This window comes from Chamaea fasciata, unplaced genomic scaffold (assembly GCF_029207755.1).
Source record: "Chamaea fasciata isolate MVZ Bird 193981 ecotype frontalis unplaced genomic scaffold, bChaFas1.0.hap1 SCAF_13, whole genome shotgun sequence".
NCBI lineage: Eukaryota > Metazoa > Chordata > Aves > Passeriformes > Sylviidae > Chamaea > Chamaea fasciata.
The window spans coordinates 3,394,836-3,420,879 of NW_027094098.1; the positions used below are offsets into that span (position 1 = coordinate 3,394,836).

Below are 26,044 nucleotides of genomic sequence, written 5' to 3' on the forward strand. Positions count from 1 at the left end.
ATGTGTCTGCTGCTTATCAGAAATTTCACAGGTGAGTCTGAGAGCCAGCAGGCTCTGCTGCAAACATTCAGCCCTCTGAAAAGACAATGATTTATAAAAAGCCTCTAAAAACTACTGCAGCCTTATCAGAAGCTCAGTTACCAGTTTAACACCCGTAATACTAAAATACTTAGATCAGAACTTACAAGGTAGGTAATGAAGTAGAACTTGGAAGTAGAAAGTGACTTTAACCCCTCACAAAGACATCTTAAAAAGTATTTGGACACAAAACTTGCAAGCTCTCTTTACGGAGCCACCACTGACCTCCCAGAGAAGCTGTTGACAAACCTTGGACTGCTCACCACTGAGACTCACTGTAGTTTCAGCCACATTTTAAGTATAAAAAAAATACACCTTGTCTTTCCAAGAAACTGTTTCAGTCAAACTTTTTGACAGCCAAGAACCATGTGAAGTGACAAGAAGTCAGTCAGCATTGTTCAACATCACTTTAATCTCCACTGAGGGAAAATTATAGAAACATGTTAACACAAACAGCAAATGTTTGGGGAAAGACCATATGGTGCTATGATGGGGGTTTAGTTCATAGAAATGTAATCTAGAATTTTATAAAAATTATATGAAAGAATAACAACATCTTTCAGTAATGTCAGACAGTATAGAAAAAATAAATCTCAACATTAGTCGTACTCTGATGGTCCTTCTAGTAAGAAATTTAAAAGTGCTCTTTAATCCCAGCGTAGCAACTCAAACTTAGTGCAATAGGTCAGATCTGGTTTAAAGCAGGTATTTATAGCAGTTGTGCAATTCCTACAACTGACAAACCCCATGATCTAAACATGAACACTAGATGAGGTAAGTATTATAATTAGAATAAACATTCCTTAAATAGCTTACACAAGTCTACTACAAGGAAAATCCTGGTGCTCCCTCACAGGACGGCTCCAACCTAAACACGACGTAAAACTTGTAGTACAAATCAGTGAAAGTTATAAAAGCTCTTGCAAAATATACAGTTTAGTACATTTACAACCCACTGCTACCCACGGTACCTAATGCAAAATATACCAACTTGAACAAAGCCAAACTTCCCAGGCAGTGCAACTGAATTTGCTCTGAATACCCTATTTTGTTCCCAAATCCTCCGAAAAGCTCCATATAAAGTTAGCACACAATCTTAATGTAGAAATGTCACTGCATTCCTCGATAAACAAGAATAATGAAGGATTTGCTTACCGACTATGACTGAAACTAGAAGTACCATTACTCTCTGAGCAAGTGAAAAACACAGCACTAGTTGGGGAAAAATGATTCCAATGTACTCCTCACCGTTTTATACATGGCAAACTGGCAATAAATAATAAGACAGCCTATATTTCTACACAGTTTTCTTTCTTCAGGATTGCTGAGAAGTGTAAGATCAGCTTCCACTGGACCGCAGTTTCTCCATCTATGAGTTGGAGTGCACAGGAACTACTGCCTGTCACATGCAGAGCTCATTTGGAACACCAGACTGCTAATGGTGAGTCCTTATGGCTCATTTGCATATGGAGCCAAAGGTGTTCTATTTCACAAGGTGTTTATGAGCAAGATTTAAGTCACTATCAACAACAGGAATAAACTATGAATTTACAAACATTCCCTCTAAACTGCCTATGGCTTCAAAGCCATAAACAAATTGCCCTGGCTTTTACAGTATTGCACTTCCCTTTAGTGTTCAACTGACAGTTGTGAAGTCTGCACAGAACTCGCTTTATAACAGTATTTCAATTTAAAAAGCAATAAATAAAATGCAGTATTTAAAAAACCCCACAAAACAGTAGCTTTAGTCCGTATTTCTCCCACCTCAGACCATGCTGCAGCATCTGAAACAGGTCTGGGACAGTCTTTGGATGCCAACTGCATAGTTCTTCCAACATAACAGACCCTCCCCGCCCCCCCCCCAATCAGAGAAGCAAATTAAGCTTTCTACAGCAATATTAGACACGAAGACAGTACCCTTGAGTGCATATCTCAATTAGCTTAAAAGGATGAGTAGCCTTAGCTGAAGATAAATTCAGGAGTTAGACAGAGTTACTCTGTATTGCCTCTGGGTTATGTGTTAACACTCAGTGACCCGTCACTGCAGTGACAAGTTGCTCAAGTCCTTGGCAGAATCTGTGACCATGTTCTGCAGGCTGGCACTGCCCAGGGCACAGGCCGGCCTGCCCCTGCCCAGCAGCCCCAGGCTGTGCAGGTTGAGGATGGAGTCGGCGATGATGCGCGCCGTCCTCTTCTGGTACCCGCCTGACGTCACCATCAGCACGGGCACCCCGCGGCTCCGGGCGGCCCTGAACACCACCTCGTCCCTCTTCACAATGCCCTGCAAGGTCACCACAGGGAAAAAAGTCAGTGACGGCGACACCTTCAGTTTTAGCTTCTGTATTTCTCAGATTCTGTACCGCCTTCGTGTGTAACTCTGAACTTCATATAGTGTTTGTTAGCCAGTTCTCCTCACAGCTCAGTCAGACAAAACAATCCTTTTCCAGCCCAGGGACACCACTGCAGCTTCAGGCCCAAAAAGTATAGACAACAAGGAATTAAGGAGAGCAAACTGGGAGGATGGGACCTTTTAACCTGAAGCTGTAATTGAACAATTAACCCCAATATGTAAACAGACCAGAACTTATAAAAGCGTGAAACCTCATGACTCACTGTCCATCTTGGGTGGAGCCTCAGCCAGGCTCTTCTACTGCCCAAGGTGCATCCTTTGAAGACCTTTTAATATATTCCTACTTTATTCCTTTAATTCTGTCCAGCCTCTGTCCCAGGTAGCCTCTCAAGGCATCAGTAGCAAGATGATGCATCAGTTCTAACCTGTGGTTTATGGATTTAGAGTATTGGATGCTTGTGTTTAAGCCTTACAGTACCAATGAAAAATTCATTTAGAAGTCCTGTAAACTTGTTTACATGCATAATCAACAAAAAAACCCCCAAAACAACCACACCACCCCCCAAAACCCCCAGCAAATCAAGTATACTTGGCTTGTTTTAGGGGACAGAGCAGAACAAAGTCTTTAGTACAAATTCCTACAAGAATTCCAGCTCAAAGGCCATAAAGTCAAAACTGATTGCAGATTTTACAAGTGTTCACCCTATTTCCCAGGTGAGGAACTGAGATTAGGAAAGACTCTCTGAATTCACAGTGCTTTAGTTTGTGCTCAACTTGCACAGCACCCCCTGTCAAAAGTTTAGTAACTTGATCAAAACTTCACAAGCCTATAGAAGAATCCAAAATTCAAATCAATTTTTACACATTTAAGTCCCAGCTTCTGCAATAAGAGCCTGTTGGTTAATGCTAGAAGAATTTATGGCTGAAGGGGAAGTTGCAGAACGCAAGCAATGGCAAATCCATAAAAAGAAAATGAATTCTAGGTAATTTCCTACTAAGAGAAGGGTTTGGAACTGAAAAATAACAAAGACTGCTGACAGAGAGGTGCTTTACTGTCACTGAACCCAGGCAGGAGCAGAGTGCGAGTCTTCTGGGTTTCAGATAAGCACATGAGGGTGAACAGAATTAAAATCTACTTTTGTAAAAACAGAGTTCCAGATACATGCAACTCGTTACAACTCCTCAAAAACAAAACAAAACAAACCACCCAAAACCCAAAAAACTTGCAACACAACTGACACCACCTTAAAATGGACAGCTCAAAACTTAAACAACTGCAAAGCTGGAGAAGGGAAAAGACATCACAATGCAATCAAATACAAATAGAAAAAAATTAGGAAGCAGCAGCAGAAGTGTTTCAAAAATGAACATGCACTGCTCAGGCTGCTTACAGAAAGAGTGGAAGTACATCAAGAAATAACACCCTGCCATTAATTAGACCACAAACAGATGGCAAAGGGAAAGAATAAAACACAAATGTAGCAGAAAAGAAGTATCTTGTAAAACCATCCAAGAGTATTGTTCACTGCACAGTCTGACACAGCCCTGTGAAAGAACCAGGAATAACAAATGAACAGTAAGACAAAGGAAACTGAAGAATTCAATTAGAAACAGATCCTTAAAGGAAGCAACAGAATTACAGAAGGAGCTGCAGGGCCCTGGGGAGCCAGCAGTGGATGCAGCACCTTTATCCCACCCCAGAACTGGAAGCAACCCCTGCTCACAGGAGCCTCAGTGATCCAGCAGCTCCAGGGGGAGCCCAGAGGAGCTCAGGGGAAAACATTGTCTTATTCCCACATTTCTGTGGAAAACAACAGCCCTGCACAGCTCCGACTTCCAAACAAAGGGAAGAGGGACTCAGCTGATGCACCACAGGCTTTTCTACAGCCTCAAGAACCTGGAAACCATCACTCAGAGCACTCTGAGGAGACGCATTCTGAGCACGGCTAACACTGCAGCAGGAGCTCGAAGTACGAATCTTCGGGAGCAGGACTGAAGCCCGGACTGAGAACCTTTGCAGAGGGACTGTGCAGGCACAATGCCCTTCCAGCACTGGATCCCAAGCCTGCACAGCAGAGACAAGAACCCTGCCCTCAGAGCAGACACTACAGGCCTGTTTCTGTCCCTCCAGCTGTGCAGAGAACGCCTTTCACCTCTCCTCATGGCCAGGGAAGCTGCTTCACCTTTCTTCCCCCATCCTTACATTCCCTGTCTGCACAGCAAGCTACAGCAACTCATTTTTCTTGGCAGTTAACACTGCTCCTTCTCAAAGTGCAGAAATCTGGACTATTTTTAAAGGCAAATCTCAAAGTATCTCTCTGTGACCAAGCTTCCCACTTCCCTTGGTGGCCACTGCTCCCCAGAGGGCTCTGCTTCACCAAACCCCACCTCACACCTCAGGCCACCTCCTCTCCAAGGTCCCAACCACATCCACGCCCCTCAGCTGTCCCTTCATGTGAGAGAACTGAACAGAATTAACACTGAACAGATCAAGTGGTGGCTCAAAGAGGGGAATCTGAGAGCTCACAGATCAAACCAGCACTTTTCTGTATTGATCTGGCGGCCATTAAAGAGACCCAAAATGTGAAACAGGAGGAGAGATAGCACAGAGGAAGGAGAAGGAATCATTAAAACCTATGGAGGAAATAAGAGGACTGTAAATTTTTGCTTATTTTAAGAAAAGCAGAAAGGTGAAGACTTCTATGAAGCTTTACAGAATAAACCGAACTTTGAGTCTGGAACCAAGCTGGGAAGAAAAAAGTAAATGGTATCTAAAGAAAAGGAAAATAACCGTTCATTTGCTAAGAATACACAGCCAGGCTGCACAAAATTGTTGTAACCATGAGGGTAGTTCAAAACAGCTGGCAGTGCTACAGAGGAAATTAGGTGTAAGATACACACTGGGGGCAGGTGACAAAAGAAAATACATTGCAAAATGGGGCCTGTGAGGGGAAAAAAGAACCAAAGAGAGAACAAACCAAGCAGGGAAAATAGAAGTCAGGTGAAGTGTGAAAATATCCATATCTCTCTGCTTACTGTTTGGGTGTTGGCAATCAGGGTATTTTAAAGAGAAGATGAATGATAGTGGAACAGGCACCAGAAGAAGAAAAATATTCGGAGTCAGGGAGAGGCAAGAAGGAAGAGGAGGGTGAGAAGGCAAGGGAGATGATGTGCGTCTGTGCCAGGGCAGTGTCCTCCCCTGCAGCCTAGGGAGGCTGTGCTCTCCAGGGTCACACACCTGGGGGGAAATGGCCAGGCCTCCCAGGGGATCCCCATCCAGAATGTCAGTGCCAGCATTGTAAACCACGATGTCAGGCTTGAATTCATTCAGGGCTCCCTCCACGTGGGTGTGCACCTTGTGCAGGTACTCGCTGTCCTCTGTGCCCCACTCCAGCTCCACTTTGCGTTTTATGGCACCTGAGGGGACAACAGAGCAAGCACTGCTCAATAAACAAGGCATTGCTTTGGGAGAAAATGCACAATTTAGGTAGGCAAGCGAAAAAAATTACATTTCGAGAAGCTCTCTCAATGCATTGCATTTTCACAGATACATGAATTAAAGAAAATTATTCAACTGCTTGTTTTCTCAGCGAATGTAAAGCGCAATGACCTTGAAAAAATTCCATTGAAGAGAGAAAATTAGATGCAGGGCAAAAACAAAAAAAAAAAAATTGAGATGCAAATGGAAAATGTTATTGAAAAACAGCTGATCTGCAAGTCCAGTTACCAATCAGCAGAGAAATCATAAAGAAAATTATTAACTTAAAAGTAACCTAAATAAAGCATAAGGCAAAGAAAACACTCAACTGCAATTGCACAGAAAGCAGCTGGGGGAAAAACAAGATAAATATCACTGAGAAATTATGAAGATGTTTTATTTTTATCACAACACTTAAAACTTCACAGCAAGGGATCATGAATTTATGTGAACTGCTTTATGAATGTATAACAAGACTCAGCTTTGCCCCAAGCATTTTCAATTTAACGTTCTTACCCTGTAATCCTACCAGAAGAGCAAATATCAATTCTTAATTTAAATCAAATTATTTCTAATGCTTCTAATAAAGCAACAGGAGTAGAAAATGAAGGCTGAGAAGGTAAAGGAAAGAAACCCAAGGTTACGCAGGCGAGTTTTGGGTGCTTTTATGGGGGAATGTGTGACTCTACCTCTGAATTAATCAAACCCATGCCAGAGCTGTTCCAAGGCATGACTTCTGCCTCACACTAAATGATGTGCAGTCTCACACCTCAAATGTGGATTCAGTCCCCACCAGGTGTGCAAGAATGCACTCAACCCAGAATGACACTTAATTACTCTTGTAATTGCTGCCTTTTGTTCTGCTTTCCATCCTTGCTCAGCATCACTGAAGCTTTTCTTTCTCATCCTGTTATTTTATATTGCATCAACGTTGGTTTCAAAGATTTTTGTTTATGGTTTCTCTGAGTTTCAGCCCTTCCTGCTTACCCTTCAGTGACCTAGTCCTATTCCTCATCCATCCTTTCTTCTGCTAAGCCTGTGTAATTCCACACTGCTTCCCCCAGGGACTCAGTATGCTTATGGCTTAGGATTGGCAAGGTGAGCTGCTCCTTTTTTTCCCTTCCCTAATGAACTGCATGGGGCAAAAAATGTGTAGAAGAGGTTCCTGCAATAAAACATGGGAAAAACGGGCAGGAAGTCCAAGGAGACAGTGATCAGTTGGAGTTTACCCTAAGGATTCAAAATCTCATGTTCAAGCCACCCCTCTTCAAAGAGATTCTCCCTGTGATCCCATTTCTGCCTGGTCACTTGTTGGAGAGGGTTTAAGGGACTTAGCCACAAAAATCCTATTTAGCCATCCTTACGCAAACTGCGAGGAACTGCAGATTGACTCTGGCCCAGCCCTGTGCACCCCACCCTTCACCTGCACAAAGGGAGTGCTGCTGTTCAGTGTGCCACTGCAGCTCAGGGCTTCAGACTTGCTAAGGAGGACTGACTCTGTTTTGGTCTTCACCCATCTGTTCAAATGCTGCCATGTGATAGATGAATAAGGCGATGTTTTTCCTGGGGGAAAAGCCCCCACACTTGCCTGCAGACATGGTGTGCTTTAGCTTAAAACCTTGAAATACTACAATTCTTAATATCTTCACCAGTCAAAAGACAGCAGTGCAATGCACTGAACCTAACTCTTGTCAAGAATCCAAACGAAGTAGGTTTTTCAGAACAACAGCATCACTGAAGGAATCCAACAGCAGAACAACTCCCCCAGCAACCCCTGACTCAGTGAACAAATTAAGCCTGCAATAAATGACAGTGTAACAGAACCAAAGACAAATAAACCTGGGGCTTTTGCATTCCAATTTAACCATTATCAAAGCCCCACTAATTAATTGTGGCAGGTCACAAGGTACAGTAGACATATCACAGCAGGGATAAACAAACCACAGCCAAAACAAAGGGGGAAGTCCCCATCCCTGCAGGGATTTAACGGTGTGGATGTGACATTTGGGGACACTGGGGGCAGCGCTGAAGGAAGGGTTGGACTCAACCTCAGAGGGACGGACTCGCCTTGATTCCCACCTTGTGGCACATTCAGATGCAGATTGTTTCCCTCACGCTCATCAAACAAGTTCTACTGGCAAGGCAACACCTGAATTTGTCGTAACTTCACTCTCAAAAGAACATGAACCCTTTTCACTCAGTGTCAGCTAATCCTCAGTGAGTTCTCTCATAAATGTAAGGTAAGGGAAAGATGAAGTTCTATCATCTCTCTTCAAATCAAAGGATTATTCAACTCGCTGCTCCAAGCTTGGGAATGGACTGCTACCAACATCCACTGACTCCTCCCCACACCCTGCACTCCAGAAAGTCATTCCTGAAGTGAGGGAAAGCCCTACAGCATGAACACTATTGTGATGGATCACAGTGAGCAGTGAAAATGATGTGAAATTAAACATAACAAAAAAAAAAAAAAAAAGAAATCCAGGTAATAGTGCTGCAAGGAAGCTTAGTAGTAAATAAAAAAGTTATGAAACAACACAGTAGGTCTGGTACATTTGGGAAGATGAATTTCAGTTATACTCACGTTTAGCAAAACCATCCCCTGGGTAAATATATCTATTGTATGCATCCATTATATAAACCCGAGGATCATCCATAAAGTCCCTCTCATGGCCATTTCCCTGAAGGAAATTTACAGTTAGCTATTCCTAGCAAGTCAACACAATTAAATTCTAGAGTAATTAACATTACAGAAGCTCTAATATTCAAAACTCCTGTGTCATTCTCTTTTTTTATAGTCCTGGAGGTTGTTTTGAGGTGTAGAGTTTTGGGGGGCTTGATAGGATCAGCCTGAAGACTGCAGGTATTACCACAAATAACATCCTTGTCTCTCTGAAGGTAATTTGCATGGATCTCATTACATGTGTAAGAAAAATAAGCAAAAATCAGAAGCTAATTGTCCTCAAGAGCACCACAAAAGCAACTGTGACCACCAAACAGATCTGTCATCTTCCAACTCTGCAATTAAAAGTCACTTTCAACTGCTGCAGGAATATTGAGTGTTCTTATGTAAGGATTAATAAATAAACAAAGCAGACTAGAGCTCTCCTGGTAACTCAAGCCTTGGTGAGGTTAAGTATTCCCTGGAAAAATTACAAACACTAACCCAACAGTTTAACGCAAGAAACTGCCTACAAAAAAACTGAACCGGGTGTAGACAGATGCTCGAGAGAAAACTCGGATTTGGAATAATTTCCCCTCCCCATTTCTGAATTTAAAAACTATTCTTTTGGCTCTCACTTATTTTCACTAATATAAAAAGAATTTTACCACAGCAATCGCTAAGATAATTTTGTTTAAATCAGTGCTTAAATAAGATAATAATAAGATAAATTTGTTTAAATCATCATACAGGACCACAGCCCCTATCCCCAGAATTTCACTTAAACTACAGAAACAGACTTTCCATAGATGTATCTGCTGTAATTCAGTTTTCATGCTGACAAATGGAAACTCTGTTTATATCTTCAGCATCTTTGATCCACGAACAGTTCATGCACACAAGCCCAGGAATATGAAAACCTCTGGGGGAACCATTTCCTTATGAGAGGTGAAACTCACCACTACACTAAGAATTGGAACAGTCACAAGGTGAGAATACCTGCATCCTTAAACAGGATCTGCTGAGCTACTTCAGACACCTCTCATCCCCCCAAGAAAGGAAACAACAGGTTGTTTTAATGTGCACACTGAGACTACCAGCACATCTGAAAACCAAAATACATTCCCAGAATTTTTCAAGACCAAACCATCCCCCACAAAGCACAAAACAAATCCACAGCCTGACAGAGAGGCTGAGGAGAACCATGAACACAAAACATCTTTCTACTGCATAATCTGTGTCCTGCTATCATGGGGATTTTAGGACACATAAGAGAAATGAGAGAAGATTAAAAACTTGCAGCCATTAGGCTTCCTCAGTGCCACGGAACTGTGTGAAAATGGTTTCTTTACACATAATAAATCACCTGAAATGCCTCAGGTTGGACATCACTTTGGTGCATTAACTGCCTTTCTAAAAATACCATTTCCTTCCTTTCAGGATTTATTTTGCAAATCCCACCAAAGCTGAGATTTGATCTCAGCACCACAGTAAATCACCAGGTGAAGAGGAATGGATCCTTTACTTCATTAGCCCCAAGCCAGGTTTAAAATTAAATCACTGAAGGTCAAATCCCTCCCCTGCAGAGGCTGCTGCAGTGACCAGGCATTCAGAACTCGCTGGGATTGTCTGGAGAGATCCTTGTTCCTCATCCCTGGATACCCGGAGTGCAACGCTGCAAGATTTTCACATGCAGCCACACGATGGAGCTGCAACTCAGGTTAATTTTATTAAACTGGCTTAAGAGGCTTTTGGACCATAAAATAATTGAAGAATCAACTCTTCACAGTTTTCATCATCTCTGATTAAGTTCGTATTCAGTGATTTTATGTTTGTATTAAAAAAAAAAAAAAGGTATTTATCACACAGTTGTATTTCAAGCAAAATACCTGCAGCACTGAATACAGGTAAACTACTCACCTGATGGGCATCCAGATCAATAATTGTGGCTCTAGACACTCCTTGTACTCTCTCAAATAAGAACTGGATATACAAGCAAGGAAAAACAAAGTTAGGTGACAGATTGCACTGGAGGCTCAACGACTGCACAGTGCAGGACTGTTGGAATTTGAATGTAGGGCACATCTATTTGTCTCAGTCACCAAACAGACTGAGATATGCTTCTCACACATTTAATAAAAGCATCTCATTGACAGACATAAAAAGACAATTAAAAAAAAAACAACCCAACAACAACCCTGCACATTTCCTGTACAGATATAAGAGAGAGGCCAGGCCCACCCAGGGATACAGAGCTGATGGTGCTGCCACAGGCTGGAGTGGAACCAGTGACAGCAGCCAACTTCAACAGCCTAAAATTCCGTGTTTAGAAAAAGCTGCTTTAAGGATTGTGTGCCTTAGAGCCACTTTTAGTGACAGAATTCATTTCTTATTTTGTCTGAAAAGAAAAAAAATGGGTTTTGCTTCTTTGAATCTTAACTTTGCTAAGTTGCTATCTTTAATGTAGATGTGGTAAAACCCAAAGATTTGGTACAAACTGGCACTCACTGTAATTTCTCAATCTGTATTTCAATGGTAGGTGAAAAAACAACACTGTGGGTTACTTTTGTTACTCTTCTGCAAATTACCACGTACAGAAATTAGGATGTTATGTCACATGATTGTGCTGCAATCATTAGAGCTCTTTAATGTTTGATTATTACTGATACTTTATAAATATTCTAGTATACAAATATACCATAGCTCATTTGATAAACTAAGCCTTAGTTGGAGAAGACTCTTACTTCAGCCATTCAACAGCTAAATACCAAATGCAATTCATTCCCATTTGGTGACTATTTTGGAGTCACTCACATTTTTATTCATGAATCTAAACCAGTCTGAGCCCTGTACGGTGCAGCTTGATTCAGAGAGGGGATTTTGGTCTCTGCATTTGTCTTGACTGTAACCACTGAAATCAATGTGGAATGTCCAGGTTCACCAGCAAGGCCAGGAGAATTATCACTGAGGATATTAGAAATCCATCTGGTTTGATTTGGAGTGGTTTTTGCAAGACAACATTATCAATGCAATTACAGAGGTGTCAATTTACATTGATAATTCTGACCCCTGCAACTCTTCCCTTCCACTTTACAAACTCTCCATATCCCATTTCCTGCCCATCTGGAAATGGCTTCATTTTCTCCTTTTAGGATGTAAATTAGGAATTTATGTGGATTTCTCCTCCATTTGCACAAACAGCAGAAAACTTAAGAGCAGTTCTTACCTTGATGGCCAGTGTGATGTCAGCATATGCACAAAATCCTCCCCCTTTGTCACTGGAGCAGTGATGGAAACCACCCCCTGAACAGGAAAACATGAAGGGGTGAAAAGCTACATACTAAACAAAAGCCAGGTACTAAAAACATTGGCGGGCTTTGCAAAGAGATGTAAATGAAAATCAGGTGCTTTTAGCACACCATTTAGGATATCGCTGAATTTGTACTCACCCACGTTGATGGCCCAGCCTCTATCCACAGCAAGCTTTCCTGCCTTAAAAAAAAAAAAAAAAAAAATTACAGTTGGAATTCCATAAATGAATGAGGCAACACTTAATGTCTGCTTCCACCCCAAAACACTCCTGGCATTCCAACGTGCTGTGGAATTTTCAGATCTTTCACCACTGAAGCAGATCCCTGAGTACAACCCTTAACAAAAGTACCCTCAACATAAGGAGCTGAAAGAGCATTTGCTATGTCCTCTGTATTTCCTCCTCTGGCAGCTGGAAAAGGGAAAGGGCAGTGCTGGGAAGAGTGTAAAATGAGGAAGAAGCTCCTGGTGTCCTTCTTGTTCATGCACAAATAGAGGAATGCAAGCTCGAAATCCTGGAACACAGACATAAAAACCACAGTTCCAGCTGGGGATGGGATCAGACAAATGCTCCAGTGTGAAGTGTCCTGGGACTTCTTTTATTTTTTATATGATAGAACACGCAGGGTATAGAATATTATTGATCTCTACCCCTCCAGTACAGGAAAACTATGCCTCTATCTCGCCTTTGAACTCAAATGACATTCAGGGAAGGGAAAGTATTGACAGAGAAGAGATACACAAGGTTTAAATGATGGAATTTTAACTTAATTTGGCCAGGGAGAGTCAAACAAATGTTTAGTGCAGCATTCCTTAACTTGTCTGTTAACAGTAATATTACTTCAAGGTATTAATAGTTACAAATGTAAAAAAAAACACGTGTGGGGAGAGAAAATATTTAAAAATTGATTATTTTTTGTGCGTAGTTATGGAAAGAAAAGATTACACATCCTATCCAAAATGAAGTTTGGACAGTCTTTATAACCAATATTTGCATTTGAACAGTTTTAATTCAGTACTAGGACAACTATTGGGATGGCAAACATGATCCTGCTATGATCATGCCAACTTACACAAATTAGATCTTGGGGAAAGACTGCAGTTTCTGAACTATAAAACCCATTAAGTCCCAGGGAGAACACATTATCTGCGATTTATCACACTTCCTAGGGATTCCTCACCAAAACCCAATCTTCCCAGATTGCTAAAATATCATTAAAAAGTAGAGAAACTCAACAGGAATTTTTGTAATAAACAGGCCCATCAGGAATAGCAGAAAATTGCACTTCTGACTCGTGCAGAATCAGAAGTACCCTACAAATTTTATTGTCTGATGAATCAAAATCGTTTCTAAAGTACATTCGTATTTCCCCACAAAAAAAAAAAAAAAAAAAAATAACCACATGGCCTCAAGATGAATCCCTAAGTGCCCAGGAGTGGCATCTGTGTGTCAGGAGCCATGAGAAAAACCAGACCACTGGCGGGTCACCTCTCTAACTGGTGAACACACACCTGGGAGTTAAAGGTAACACAAGCACGGTGAAAAACATCCCCAAACTAGAGGAAAGCGTTGTCTAGCTGCAGCCAAGCTGAAAGAGGCTTCACACACACTGAGGTCCTGTCAAGAAATGTCCAAGGCAGAGCATGAGGCAGCTCTAAACTCTCCCCAAGTTCCTCTCTCTCAGACCATTCCCTCCATTGCTGTGACAATCCTGCAGTGACAGCGTGGCTGGAATGAGAGGAAACTCTGCAGATCCCTGCTCAGCAGGACTTGCTCTGAGTGACAACCAAGTCTTTTTTTTAAGCACGTTGAACTCTATGAAAGTCTTTCTCCCTTCTCCTCCCCATCTCTGCTTTTGGCAGTCCATGCCTACTAAAGGAGGCAGCACTTTTGTTACCTGGCCTGTCACCATAATCCAATACATCTGAAGACTTAGCCAGAACCCACCAGGTTCTTTCAGAATTCAAATTCTTAAATAGTCCTTAAAAAAAAAGTTGGTTTAACTTTTGTATCTCCCAGTCTAACCTTCAAGTTATATATCTAGGACAATAACAAATAATAATAATAATAACAACAGCCTGCAATAAACCCTGTTCCTGTACCTGGCACAGCAGCGCTGTCCAAGGCTGACAATCTGAGTTACATAAACACCACAACTCCCAGGTTTACAGTCTTTGATGGACAAATTTAAATATGATAAAAGTGGATCAAGAGCACCTTACCATTATTGTTCCTCCTGTCTGGGTTCGTAGAGGCTTCAGAACTTTTCTCTGAACAACAAAATTGGGAAGAAAGGCAACTGGTGGAATTTCTGTGATTGTAGCCACAACAAATGACCACTGCAAGGGGGAAAAAGAGAGTTCCAATTAATGGAGTCTGGTTTAATGATGACACTTAGCTCTCTCATTAGTTGTTATTTACTGAAAAGGTGCTCACAGCCCCTTAGGAAGAGTTTTAATTCCATTTTTAGATGGAAGTGACCACAGCAGTTTTTATTAGTGACCATCCTCACGTTTTTAACTATGAGAATCATCACTTTCCAGAATTTAGTATCAAACTGTATTAAATCAGCAATTTTTCAGGAAGGCAGTATTATGTTCAGAAAATGTAATATCCCTCAGATTGGGAGGAACTGCAAAATGTCCTTCAGCTACACTTGATATATTGTTCAAACCTAAAATATCTATTCCTGTGTGGAATCAAAAGGATATACCAAGGAGAAAGCAAACACAAACAAACAGACAACTGAACGAAGAAGTTCAAACACTTAAGTGAACACACAGTGCAAACTTTAGCACAGAGAACTGATTAAAATTTATTTAGCATATTAAACACTTCTGGAAAATGTTTCAAGGAAACATTTTGTTCAAAAGTCTTCAAGGTTAGAACACAAAATATTTGCAATATGCAAATGCTTTTTTTGCAAACACATTGATTACTTCAAAGAACTTCCACTAACACTGCTACCAGTGATAACACCGCTAAATATATTTCAAAGCTTAAGTCACAAGCAAGGATATACCTGCCCAACCAGTACTGAAACACCGAGGGACTGAGGATTATGACTCGCTGCCACTTACAAAGAGTCGAGCAGATCCTGTTTTCTGCAACATTAGGAGCTGTCAGGAGACTGAGGGCTGCCCCATTCCTGAGCTGGTCACAGCTGGCAGGATGTACAGGTGGGCAGTTTGCACCGAAGGCAATCACATCCCCATCTCAGGCTCCTCTGATGATCAAAGCAACTCCCCAGTTAGCAAGATTTCAATTACCAGTTACTATTGGGTAGGTGAAGGGGTGGCATTGTTCATTAAGTGCCTAAGCCCTAACATTATTTTGCCAACAGTTAACTTCAAAAATCTCTCTACTTTTATATTTGCAAGGTATTATTTTGTTATCATCTTATCAGCTGCCCGTCACATGGTGCTTTAGTTATTTTTTAGTACAGTCAATCTCGATAAAGTCCCTTTGCAAGACATTTTAGCTTTTAAAGATGCTCATTATTAAAAACTATATTCAATCCTGTTGTTCTAAAATGGATATGAAAAGGTCACATTTGGATAGAAATCAATTTGACCTCAAATGTGAACAATAATCCCACAGGAAGCTTTAATGAAGTTTAAAGTAAAGTTAATGTCAACAGGGAGAAGTGGGAGCAATCATGACTCAAAGCAGAAATGATGTAGCTACAGGTTTTTAAGTGGAGGTGAACAGTCCAGGTGTGGTGGAGTTTTGGCACCCAGGCTCACTGGTCACAGCTGGGGCCATTCCTGCTGCCACTCACTGTCCACACCTGGGATTAGTAATTCCCAACAGATGGGGGAAGTCACCAACTGGGAGCAAAGTCTGGCAGTTCAAAAGGCAGCTACAGGTGAAGGAAAACGTTTCTCCACTTAGTAACTGAAAATCTGTGGAATATTTTATGCTTTTTTTCTTCAGTGTGCTGGTTTTGTTTTCCAGGATTTCCCACAATAAATTCCCAGACCAGCTTTATCCTCAGCATTTGCATTTCAGTGTTTGCTCACTTATGTTACCATAGAACTTCTCATAAATAAAAAAGGAAAGGCACAGTCTGAAACTGGCTCTAACCTCATTGCCTACCTCCTTCCCGAGGTTCAGAATGCTGACAGGCAAGAAATTCATTATTTTACGTAACACTAGGAAAAGGCAGCAAGTGGAAAAGTACTGCAAGCAAACTACCCACAGTCCAGTCATCACCTTGGAGACATAAACTCCTCAGAGGAATAACTGAGGGAGAATCACCTCAATTCAAAAGGCCAAACTTTGTTTTAAGGACTGAGCAGGGAAACAGGGAGACCCTTCCTGCCAACACAGACCTGATTTCCAGCAGCAGAAGTACCTTGCGCACGCTTTTTGTTTTTCTTCACCCAACACTCAGCCGGCCTTTCAGCTGCTGCTAAGACACCAATCACCACCTACTCTTGCAAGTGTAGGCAATTTCCTACCAAATTCATGTTCAGATTTTAAATGAACACTCAAGTGATCCATTATTTTAGGAGACCTGGGCATTCTGAGACAGGCAAGCAACTTTGCAGTCTTCAGATCTGATCTAATATAAAACTATACCATTTATAGGTAATTGTCTGGATTTAAAGGAAAAATAGCACAGTAGTCTTTGTATAAGGCAATAAAGAGTTTTCACAGGGCTTTTTCATGTCTAGGATGTTATTTTGCTTTTGCAACTAAGCACTTTTATCTTTGCTGCTTGTCAGGAATCTGCTGCCATGACCAAGACAACATCTTCCAGTTCCTACGCTTGTGGGAAATACCCTCTCCAGAAAAGGGGCAGAGGAGACACCCAGTTAATCCCATCTGGATACACACAACAGTGCTGGTCTTGACCACAAGACACAAGTTATCCACACAATTCCCTGTGAAGCCATCCCATAGGTACTGAAAATATGATGGCATTCCAATCTGAGCTAGGCACATTAAACCCTGCTTCAATGAAGTGATTCAGTAAAAAGAGGTGGGTGGTTCTATGGAATTAAAAGTTCAATATCAAGAATAGCTGCAGTAATACCAAATCTAACGATGCATGAAATTGCATGTAACTTCACAGCACAGAATGAAGAAGCGTAAGAGAACTCAGAAAAGCAGTTAAGAGTGAAAAAGTTCACACAAAAAACAGATCACTTATACAGAAAAATAAAACATTCCAGAAATAGCAATCCAAGGACTCTTCCACTGTGAAAAGGCATGGGTGACTCAAAATAACTTCTTTTGAGTTACGGAATGGAAGATTTCTCTCACAAATCCATTCTCTGCCCTCCAAGCAGAGTTGCAAAGTAAAACTAATGTCACCTGCACTCATCTACTACCCAACTCCAGCCACAGAAGACTGGATAGATTCAGAACCAGAAATCTCACATGTTTATGTTTTAGTTACACCGAAGTTAAACAAACAACCGGGTGTTTTCTTTAGAAATATACAAGGAATGTTCTTCATCCCCTCTGCTGTCCTGTGTGAGCTGGCTCTGGAAACCTTCACAACAGATAGTGTGCTTGGTAATGCCCTCACAGTGATCTTTGGGCTCCCTCCATATTCCACTGACACAGGCAGTGTCTGAGTATGAAGCCAGTACTTCCCCCCAACAGACTGACCACAGAACCCCTACACAGATGCTCTGTCAAGATTACATAACCCCAAACCCCAGAAAACAATCCCTGCACTAGAAAACATCCAATGAAGTACCCCATGTTAGTGGTTTCTACTGTATCTTCAATTTCAGAACCGTATTTTACCAGAGTACAACAAAATTTACACTGCTCAACACTAAAACCCTGGCACTAACAAAAATTATTACTACTCACATCTCAGACATTCTAATTTTCCCTGTGTTTAATTTCCCTGAAATATCCTTTCAGCTCACCTATTCAATATGGCAAACCCTCCTTCCCCTCCATACTGTGAACTGCCCGGTATTTCTGTGGTTTTCTTTCAGTGTTCTCAGGAACAATGTTATCAGTGTGATCACCAGATCCCATTCTGTAGCTGGAAGGCTGATTTAAAACAAGACATGCACTGCCTTTGACATTTGTTCTGGACAGTTTGCTGCAAAAACACACAAACAGGTACAGCACCTTTAATTTATTAAGGTAGCGCCTGGTGTGGACAACCAAGAGATCTTCATCAGTCGCCTCTCGTGCCTGCACAATCAAGTCATCTGCAATTAGTTTTTCTTCTGCAACAGGAGAGAAATAACAATTGGCATTGTACAGCACTGCTCAGCTCCCCATGTCCCCAGCACTCTGCTCTGACCTCAGCGTGGAAACGTCTTCTGTCACGTTTATTGCTGGCACGACTTTAGGTTGTTCAGGGTTTGCAAGTTTCCCAAATACACCCCCTCTGTCACAGGTAAGCTGTTCAGGTAGTGTGTATTTGAGAAATATTGTGTACAGAAAGTTTTCAGAGTGTGCTAAGATCACGGGAAGCTCCCCTCTGAACTGGAAGGACAGACAGGTAATGACAGAGGATGAACATACGCTGGAATCACACAACTCCTCACAGGTTAGGGCTTGGTGCTTGTACGCCAAAGACTCATCGTTATTTTAACATGCTTTAAGAAATCCCACAGTTTATACTAGGATTTAATCCCCTAAATCATACAAGAATAAAGTAATAAATCAATATTCAAAACAAAGTAATGGCTTGAGTGTTCATGGAAGCAAATAAGCTTAACTAGGATATTTCTACCACCCCCTATCTCGATCTAATTTCAAGAAAAAACAATGAGCAGCTATTAATTCTTTCCCTTAGAGACCAAAAGATTATTTTAAAACTTAGTTTTATAAGAGCAAGTTACTCCCAAGAATTCAGAATGAGTGCATATCATCACTACAAACAACAATTATATGGAATCCCACCGATCTTCCCAGGAAAATTTTGATATTTAATTGCTGCACAGCTGTAGCCTTCTAAGCCTGTATCTCTTCTTAAATTTTATACTTGGAGGAGAAAGAAAACAACTCGGAAATGTGAGAGATTTTCTCTGAAGTGTTATACAAGAACAGCACCTGCAACAGCATTTGTTTTGGCAAGCTTCTGATTCTCCTGACTGAGGCCTGAGGAACAATTCATTCATGCACTGGTGTCAAACAGAGCCAAACTGCTGCCAGCTGCCTTCTGCAGGAGGGGAAGGTGCTCTGCAAAGATGTTCACTGCTGATCTGCTCGGTGACAAGGCACGGGGGAGGTCAGCTGGTGCCAGGGATTGCTACAGAGCCAGAGTAAACCCAGCGCTCTGGAGCATCCTGGGGTATCTTCCTCCTTTCAAAGCAAGGACAGTCAAACAATTGGGGAAACTCATTTTCTGTGAACGCCTGAGACACTTGGGAATAGACATGTCACACAGAAAAGAGCTGGAGGAAAAGACTTTACACAGAAGAAACAAAGACAAAGGTTCTGATTAATAAAGAAAACTGTTGTGGAACCCAAGACTAAATTAAGGTTGTTAGAGGAAAAAGCCAAAACTCAGCTACTAAGTTGTTAAGAGTGTTAAAATTATTTGACCTCAGTCAAAAGAATACAAGTCAGGCTGCAGTGGGAAGGGCAATCCTGAGCTGCAAAGGATCATCAGCTGAAGGAGTCATTAAGCCCACATAAAGAGAAGAGGCCTGGCTCTGGGACAATCAACAGCCTTTGTCCTGGCAGGAGAAAAAGCCTTTTTTTTTTTTTTTAACCTTTGATGAGCGAGCTTGTGCTTTAAAGGAAGAGATGCCAAGATTTCACAGGCCCTGATCCTGCCCCTGCTTCTGACACTTGCATCTCCTTAATGCATTTCTACCTGTATCCTCCAAATGGTTTAAACAGCAATAATTAGAAGCATCATAAAAAGCTCTGCCTGTACCAGAGGGGCCTCAAAGTTCTTTCCAAACATCATCAGAGCAATAGGATAGGCTGCTGAAGAATGGACTGAAGGGCCACAGCTGAACTTTGCCCTCAGCCTGAGAAGCCCAGTGTGCAATCCAGGCTGAGTAAGTCACACCTGCAGCAAACCATCATTAACACCGGGTGTTTCAGCAGCCACAGGAATGCCCCAGGGCCTGCTACACCGCCTGTAAATTCAGGGGAGCACAAGGCTGTAGGAAGCCACACACTCGAATTCAGCTCTGGTAAGCCCAACCTTAGTCTGCACTAACCACATCATTTTCATTAGGTTTTGTGCAAATGTTGGTTCAGGAGGCACCTTCTGTCATTTTACCTTTCAGGAAATTGATGACTTTGCCCCATTTCCCCGCATCAAAGGGGTGCAGCTTCTCCAGCCCCATGAAGGTGATGTTGTAGTCCGGGGAGTACACGATGGGCCAACATCCCGGCGGGGGCTCCTCGTACAGCTCCGTCCTGTGGGGCCTTGGCCAGCAAACACACACCAGTCACCACCTCAAAAAAACATTCACCGCTTCTGCGCTGAAGGCCCAGTGTCACCCAATACCGGCTTTGTAATTCTTAAACGTGGCATTTCCAACAGAAAAATGGAAACATCTGGTTCTCTCCCCTTGTGTTTCCAGACGTGCCCATCAGCACCTCTGCCTTCAAAGGTGCACCCAGCTTGCAGACAACATAACCTTCAATACCTGCATAACTACACTGCTGTTTTAAATTCTGTATCAAAACACAAACCACGATGCTTCTAACAACAGAAACTTGGAAAGATTCCTACACTCCTTTCCTAGAAAGCAACAAACTATTTTGTGACCATGTGAGCAAACTGGTAAGCCTTAGGTTTTATTTGCAGAGCGCAGAACCAGAGGGCATGCTCTTAACTCCAGATGTCACACCTGTAACCCTTAACCGATACTTCCCTTAGCTCCCCCCTCCGAATTACTGTATTTTCCCATCACCAGGAAGCACAGCACAGCCAGCTCACAGCCCTCCTTCCAAGCCGCTCACCAAGGCGGCGGTGCTGCGCTCCGTGTTTACAAACAAACCAACAAACACCAACTGTTTGATGACCGCTGTGTGCACAGGTGGGTCAGCAGGGCGGGCCAAGGCTCAGAGGAGATTTTGCGCTCACACTCAGCCCGTTCCACCACCTGCGGGTTGCCTCCTGTGCCCCAAACCCCACCGAGCCATGCCGCGACCGCCCCCGCCCCCCCGAAACTTAAAGTTTGGAAAAGGCTTCGCAACAGTCTGTGCAAGACACAAGAGTCTTTTGTCAGGTGAACAATGCAAACAGAAACACCCTCATTTCCAGTCTGAACACGCTCAGAACTACCCTTTCAAAACGCTGTTAGAAGCAAACCAAAGGAAACACGAGGACAATGGAGGTTTTTCACCAGAAGGCGCAGCCCGGCGCCCACACAGCGCCCCCACTGCGGGCCGGGGCTGCGAGCCCTTCCCTCGGCCCTCCCCGCGGCACGGGGCGGGGAAGACGCTGGCACAGCCCCGGCTCCCACAGCGGGGCCTGCAGCCTCGGCCCTGCAGGGCTGCACAGCTAGGTGGTTTTCCCGGAGGCCGGGGCGCTCCTGGCGGGACACCCCGTTCCCGGAGGAACGGCCCGTTCCCCGCGGGACTCGTCTCCGCCCGGGGCCGGGCCGCCGTCAGGCCGGGCCCGCGGGGCTCGGGGCGCTGCCGCGGCCGCAGCCCGGCCCTGCGGCTCCGCGGCCGGGCAGTGCGGGCCGGTTCCTCCCGCCGCCCCCCGAGCCGCCGCCGCCGTCCCCGGCGCCGCTCCCCGTGCCCCGGTGCCGTCCCCCGTGCCCGTACTCACATCCCCGCCTCCGCCGGGCCGCGCAGGGAAGGGGCGGCCGCGGCTCCGCCCGGCGCGGGGCGGGCACACGCGGTAACCCGGGCGGGGCCGGCGGCGGGGCCGCGGGCGCGGAAAGGCGTGTAACTAACGCCCGCCTGTGCCCGGCGTGCACCGGATCTCCACCGTGGAGATCCACTGCTAATACAGCCTCAGAGCCCGAAGGCGTTTGTAAAGGGAGCGGCGAAGCGCAGCACAAGCCGCCGGTCTCACGTCGGGGGAGTTAAAGAAACGCAACGTCGAGGGCCTCAGGGCGATTCCGCACCAAGGGCATCTTTGGACAGGAAAATCCGGACCTCGTTGGAGCGGTGTGTCTCTATAACAGGCCAGTCCGATGCACCAGCCAAACTGGTGGTGAGCGGTATTATCAAACCACCTGCAGTTTTGTTGTTAGAGCTCTCAAGAATTCGTCAAGGTTACTGAGAAAACAACAGGATCGAAAATAAGAAGAGAGCCTGAGAAAATGTCTGCAAAAAATGTAAACGCTGGATAGGGGAAGCGCAGCGTGAGGATGGACACTTGACCGATTGGATGTGCTGAAGGATGTGTGCCTGCCTCAGGAACAAGCACCTCGGCCAAGCCACAGATGCCCACGTGGACAGTAGACCTAGAATCTATATCTGCCGTGTATTGTAAACAATAAACAGCTTCTGTTAGAATCATGTCGATTCGGTTATTCAGTGGCGCATTTCCCCCCTGCACCTCCTTGTGAAACAAAATTAACATTTGATACCAGTAGGTCCTACTGGGTCTGCAGCAAAATGAGGAAAGCAAAGGTGAAACAGTGATCCTACACCTAACAGCAGCGGAACTGCCCGTGGTTTTGACAGGTCAGGATTCACCCCAGGGACAACACCACTGAATTCAGGCACGCAAGAAAAATAACCTACTTTCAAGTCAAAAGCCAATTTCTAAGCGTAGTTAACTAATCCTGCTTGAGTACATACAACAAGTATTTCTTACACAGTTGTACAGCTGAATCAATAACATAATGAAAAACGGTCCATCAACAGGAGCAGTATCTATGAAGCCCGGGATAAATGGCCAGAAGCACTCTTTTCTCTGGAGGAGTAATGTCTCTTTATGAGAGTCTCTGATAAATGTCTTTTTTTTCTTAAAATATGCTGCCTTTGGCTTGGCATTCAGCTTTGATGGATGCCTGGGCTTCACCTTGGTATTTACTTAGCAGCAGGAGACTGTTAGACCATGAAAACATTCTATCGCTTTGACATTATCTTTTAATTAACATTTCTTTTGTTCTGGTCCTTTGTGTGCTCACCTCAGTATTCCTGCAGCACATCTACCTTTTCTTCCTGGTTCCTGACTACTTAGTACTTGGGACTTAATTAGAGTGTGAGTGTTTGGTTAATGAGCTGCACACATAGCTCGTTAATGTTTTAAGCCCTCCACGGGAGGCTTCTACCATGTTCGTATTTAATTTTCATTTATATTAACTATTACTTAAATTAAAAATCAACTGCCAGACTAGTTTCCATGTTTCTTGGATGTCATATATTGCTTTGGAACACTTCCAGGGATGGGGGCTCCACCACTGCCCTGGGCAGCCCAGTGCTTGACGACTCTTTCCATGAGGAAATTCTTCCTAATGTCCCTCCGGGATTTTCCCCTGCACAACTTGAGGCCGTTCCCTCTGTTCTCTGGGAGCAGAGCCCGACCCCTCCGGCTGCCCCCTCCTGTCAGGGAGTTGTGCAGAGCCAGAAATTCCCCCTGAGCCTCCTTTTCTCCAGGCTGAGCCCCTTTCCCAGCTCCCTCAGCCACTTCTGGGGCTCCAGCCCCTTCCCAGCTCCGTTCCCTTGTCTGGACACGCTCCAGCCCCTCGAGGTCTTTCTTGTCCTGAGGGCCCGCTGCAAGAAGTTGTGAAGTTCTGTGATGGTGATATCACTTCAACATGATGAACGGCGAAACGGGATAAGGGATTTTTCCCTATCAAAAACCAGTGACGTTATGGGCTAAGGTCAGTGGTAGGAAATTCATGCCACAAAGAAAGTTGGGGCTGTGGAACACCGACAAAACCTCTGGGTCACCTCCTACAGATGAAGCAGTGTGATGCCAAATTAAGAGTTGATGCGAACTCACAGCGTTACTTCCTTGAAAATTCCCACTTAGTGCCTGGAGCTGGAATCCCGCAGAAGTTGGGATAACCCCAGTGGATGCGATCAGGCCTGACATGTGCAGCTCTCCTCCTCCACTGCACGGAGGCAGCTGAGCTACTCCTGAATTCCCTCTCCTCTCCTGTCACCAGAGCCTGTCCTCCACAGAGGAAAAAAAGCAGTGTGTGAATCAGCTCCTTTTGGTTCGCCTGTGAGATGCTAAATACCATTTAGCAATTCAACATTAAAGGCCAAGGCACCTTCAAGACTGACATAAAAGCCACTTCACTAATAGTTTGCCTTCAAACCTCTTCGAGTTGAGGCTTTTGATACAGGTATCATCAAGAAATCTGTCAATAAAATCAGGAAACGCTTGTAAAGAAACATATAGAAAAGGGATTTTTTTTTTATTTACACTGGGACTGGATTTTCCTATTAAAAAAATCGGAATAGTAACTCATTACATGAATTTCTACAGTAATATAATTGGTGTTTTTCAAACAGGAAATAATAATTTGAGAGCCCCATGCTCCTTTAATCCCTTTGATCCTGCGGCCTTTGATCTACCATGGGGTGACATGACTGAGATCAGGCATTTTCTTTGGTGATGTGTTGAAAATGTGAAATTACTGATTCCTGTAATCCAGCAGAGCAGAAAAAGGTCTGAGCTTTTTATAGCTCAGAAACTGATAGAGCTTTCTTCCCTTGCTCAGAGCCACTGGAAATGTAAGGCCGGAATATTCCTTAAAGATAAGATTCTTTTCCTTACAGTGTTATCTTCACTCTAATTAGCCTAAGGCCGTCTCCCTCTCTGAATTACACCTAACTGAAATCCTCACTTCTTAACGATTTGGCATGATCCGCAAACTGCTCTGTGCCTTCAGTGCCGTGCAGTTTTCAAGATGAGAAATGTGGGCTATTGCAACAGAATTCAGATGATACAAACCCCAGCAAAGGTTTCTCCAAAACAGTTTTTAATTTCAGATTCACTGGAGGGATTCAGCTCAGTGCCTTGAGGAAGCCATGGCACTTGATTTTCCCTCATACACTGTAAACATCTGCAAGTCACTATCAAACTGGAGAAAATGGTGTTTAATACAACAAGGTGCTTTCTGAAGCAAAAAGAGTTTTCAAACAAGTGATTCATTTGCAGCTCCCTTCAGAGGTGCAGTCTGCTACTCTCTGGCTGAACATGAGCATGGGGGGAAATACAATTAAATTAATTAATAGCACATTCTCTGCTGTATCAGATTCATCTCCAAATTAATTTGTAACCATTCTCCCAGAGCATACTTATAAATGTTGGCATGGTAAATAGTTTTTGCAATTTCATTGCCAATTACAGACACAACGTGAACTCTGGTATTGTTATCTATCAGAATGAAAAGGATTGTGCAGAACACGTACAGTTTTCAGTCCTAAGAACAACTGGGTACACAGAAATTGTTTTCATCTAATAATCAGCATGGTCAGCTGAGAACATTTTGTTGATATTTGACCTGTTCTGATTTTAAGTGCTCTGATAATCTGAGTGATAATTAGTCTCTTTATAATAAGTAAGTGGTGAAGTGCAATGCACATTTCTGCCCCACCTTTTCCAAGTATATTCAAAAGAAACACATTCACTCAGCTGATTGAAAAAATGTAATAAACAGTTGGAAAATGGTTAAAAGTACACTATATACAACTTAGACTACCAGGAGGAGGTTTAATCTCAGATTTCAGGACATTTTTTGTTTCTGATGGCCTTCAGCACCTTTCCCTTTTACCATTGTTACACCGGTATTGGACTGGATCAAAGTGGACCTGGGGAGGGAAATGCAGTTTCACGTTCTAAAGCTATCACAGAATCCCAGACTGGTTTGCGTTGGAAGGGACCTTTAAGATCACCTAATTCCAACCCCCTGCCATGGACAGGGATGTCAGTCACTACATCAGCTTGCTCAGGGCCTCATCCAGCTTGGTATTGACCACTTATAACCAGGAGCAGGGACTTCCTGCTACCAGCAGCACAATCATCACTTGCAATGACTTGGAACACTTCTGCTGCCCCAAGAGAAGCCCGGGGTTCAGGAAATGAGGTGTGGCTTGTGGGAAGAACCATCGTGGCACAAAACATCCTCAAGACATTTCCCAATCCATTGCTGCTTTTCACTATTTTCTTATTTCTGTGCTAGTTTTAGATTCATAAGTTGCACTCTAACAATGCCTCCAGAGATACCCTGGAGGAATTTCAGTGTTCACCTGAGCACAGCTGAGAAAAGCAAGAGAACTGCGGCAGTGTGAACCAGG

General features: G+C 43.4%; 1 protein-coding gene across 2 annotated transcripts; it reads right to left on the minus strand.

Annotated features, from left to right (window-relative positions):
* Positions 1-470: 470 nt before the first annotated feature.
* Positions 471-21,683, minus strand: HDAC11 (histone deacetylase 11). Of its 2 annotated transcripts, none has more exons than XM_066195752.1 (10): positions 21,606-21,683; positions 20,100-20,248; positions 17,981-18,081; positions 14,101-14,217; positions 12,018-12,060; positions 11,795-11,871; positions 10,489-10,551; positions 8,491-8,587; positions 5,667-5,845; positions 471-2,359 (listed from the first exon to the last, which is right to left on the minus strand). In XM_066195752.1, coding segments are annotated over exons 1-10 (1,071 nt in total). In that variant the 5' UTR covers positions 21,608-21,683; the 3' UTR covers positions 471-2,116. The 2 variants fall into 2 exon arrangements, with proteins under 2 accessions (XP_066051849.1, XP_066051850.1); XM_066195753.1 differs by lacking the exon at positions 21,606-21,683 and adding an exon at positions 21,114-21,355.
* Between the last annotated feature and the right edge of the window lie 4,361 nt (positions 21,684-26,044).

Excerpts from the sequence above, each read along its gene's own strand:
- HDAC11 (XM_066195752.1), bottom strand. Across the intron at positions 12,061-14,100 it reads AGACAGGAGGAACAATAATG|GCAGGAAAGCTTGCTGTGGA; the intron begins GTAAGGTGCTCT and ends TTTTTTTTTAAG. Across the intron at positions 5,846-8,490 it reads AGGGGATGGTTTTGCTAAAC|GTGCCATAAAACGCAAAGTG; the intron begins GTGAGTATAACT and ends TTGTCCCCTCAG.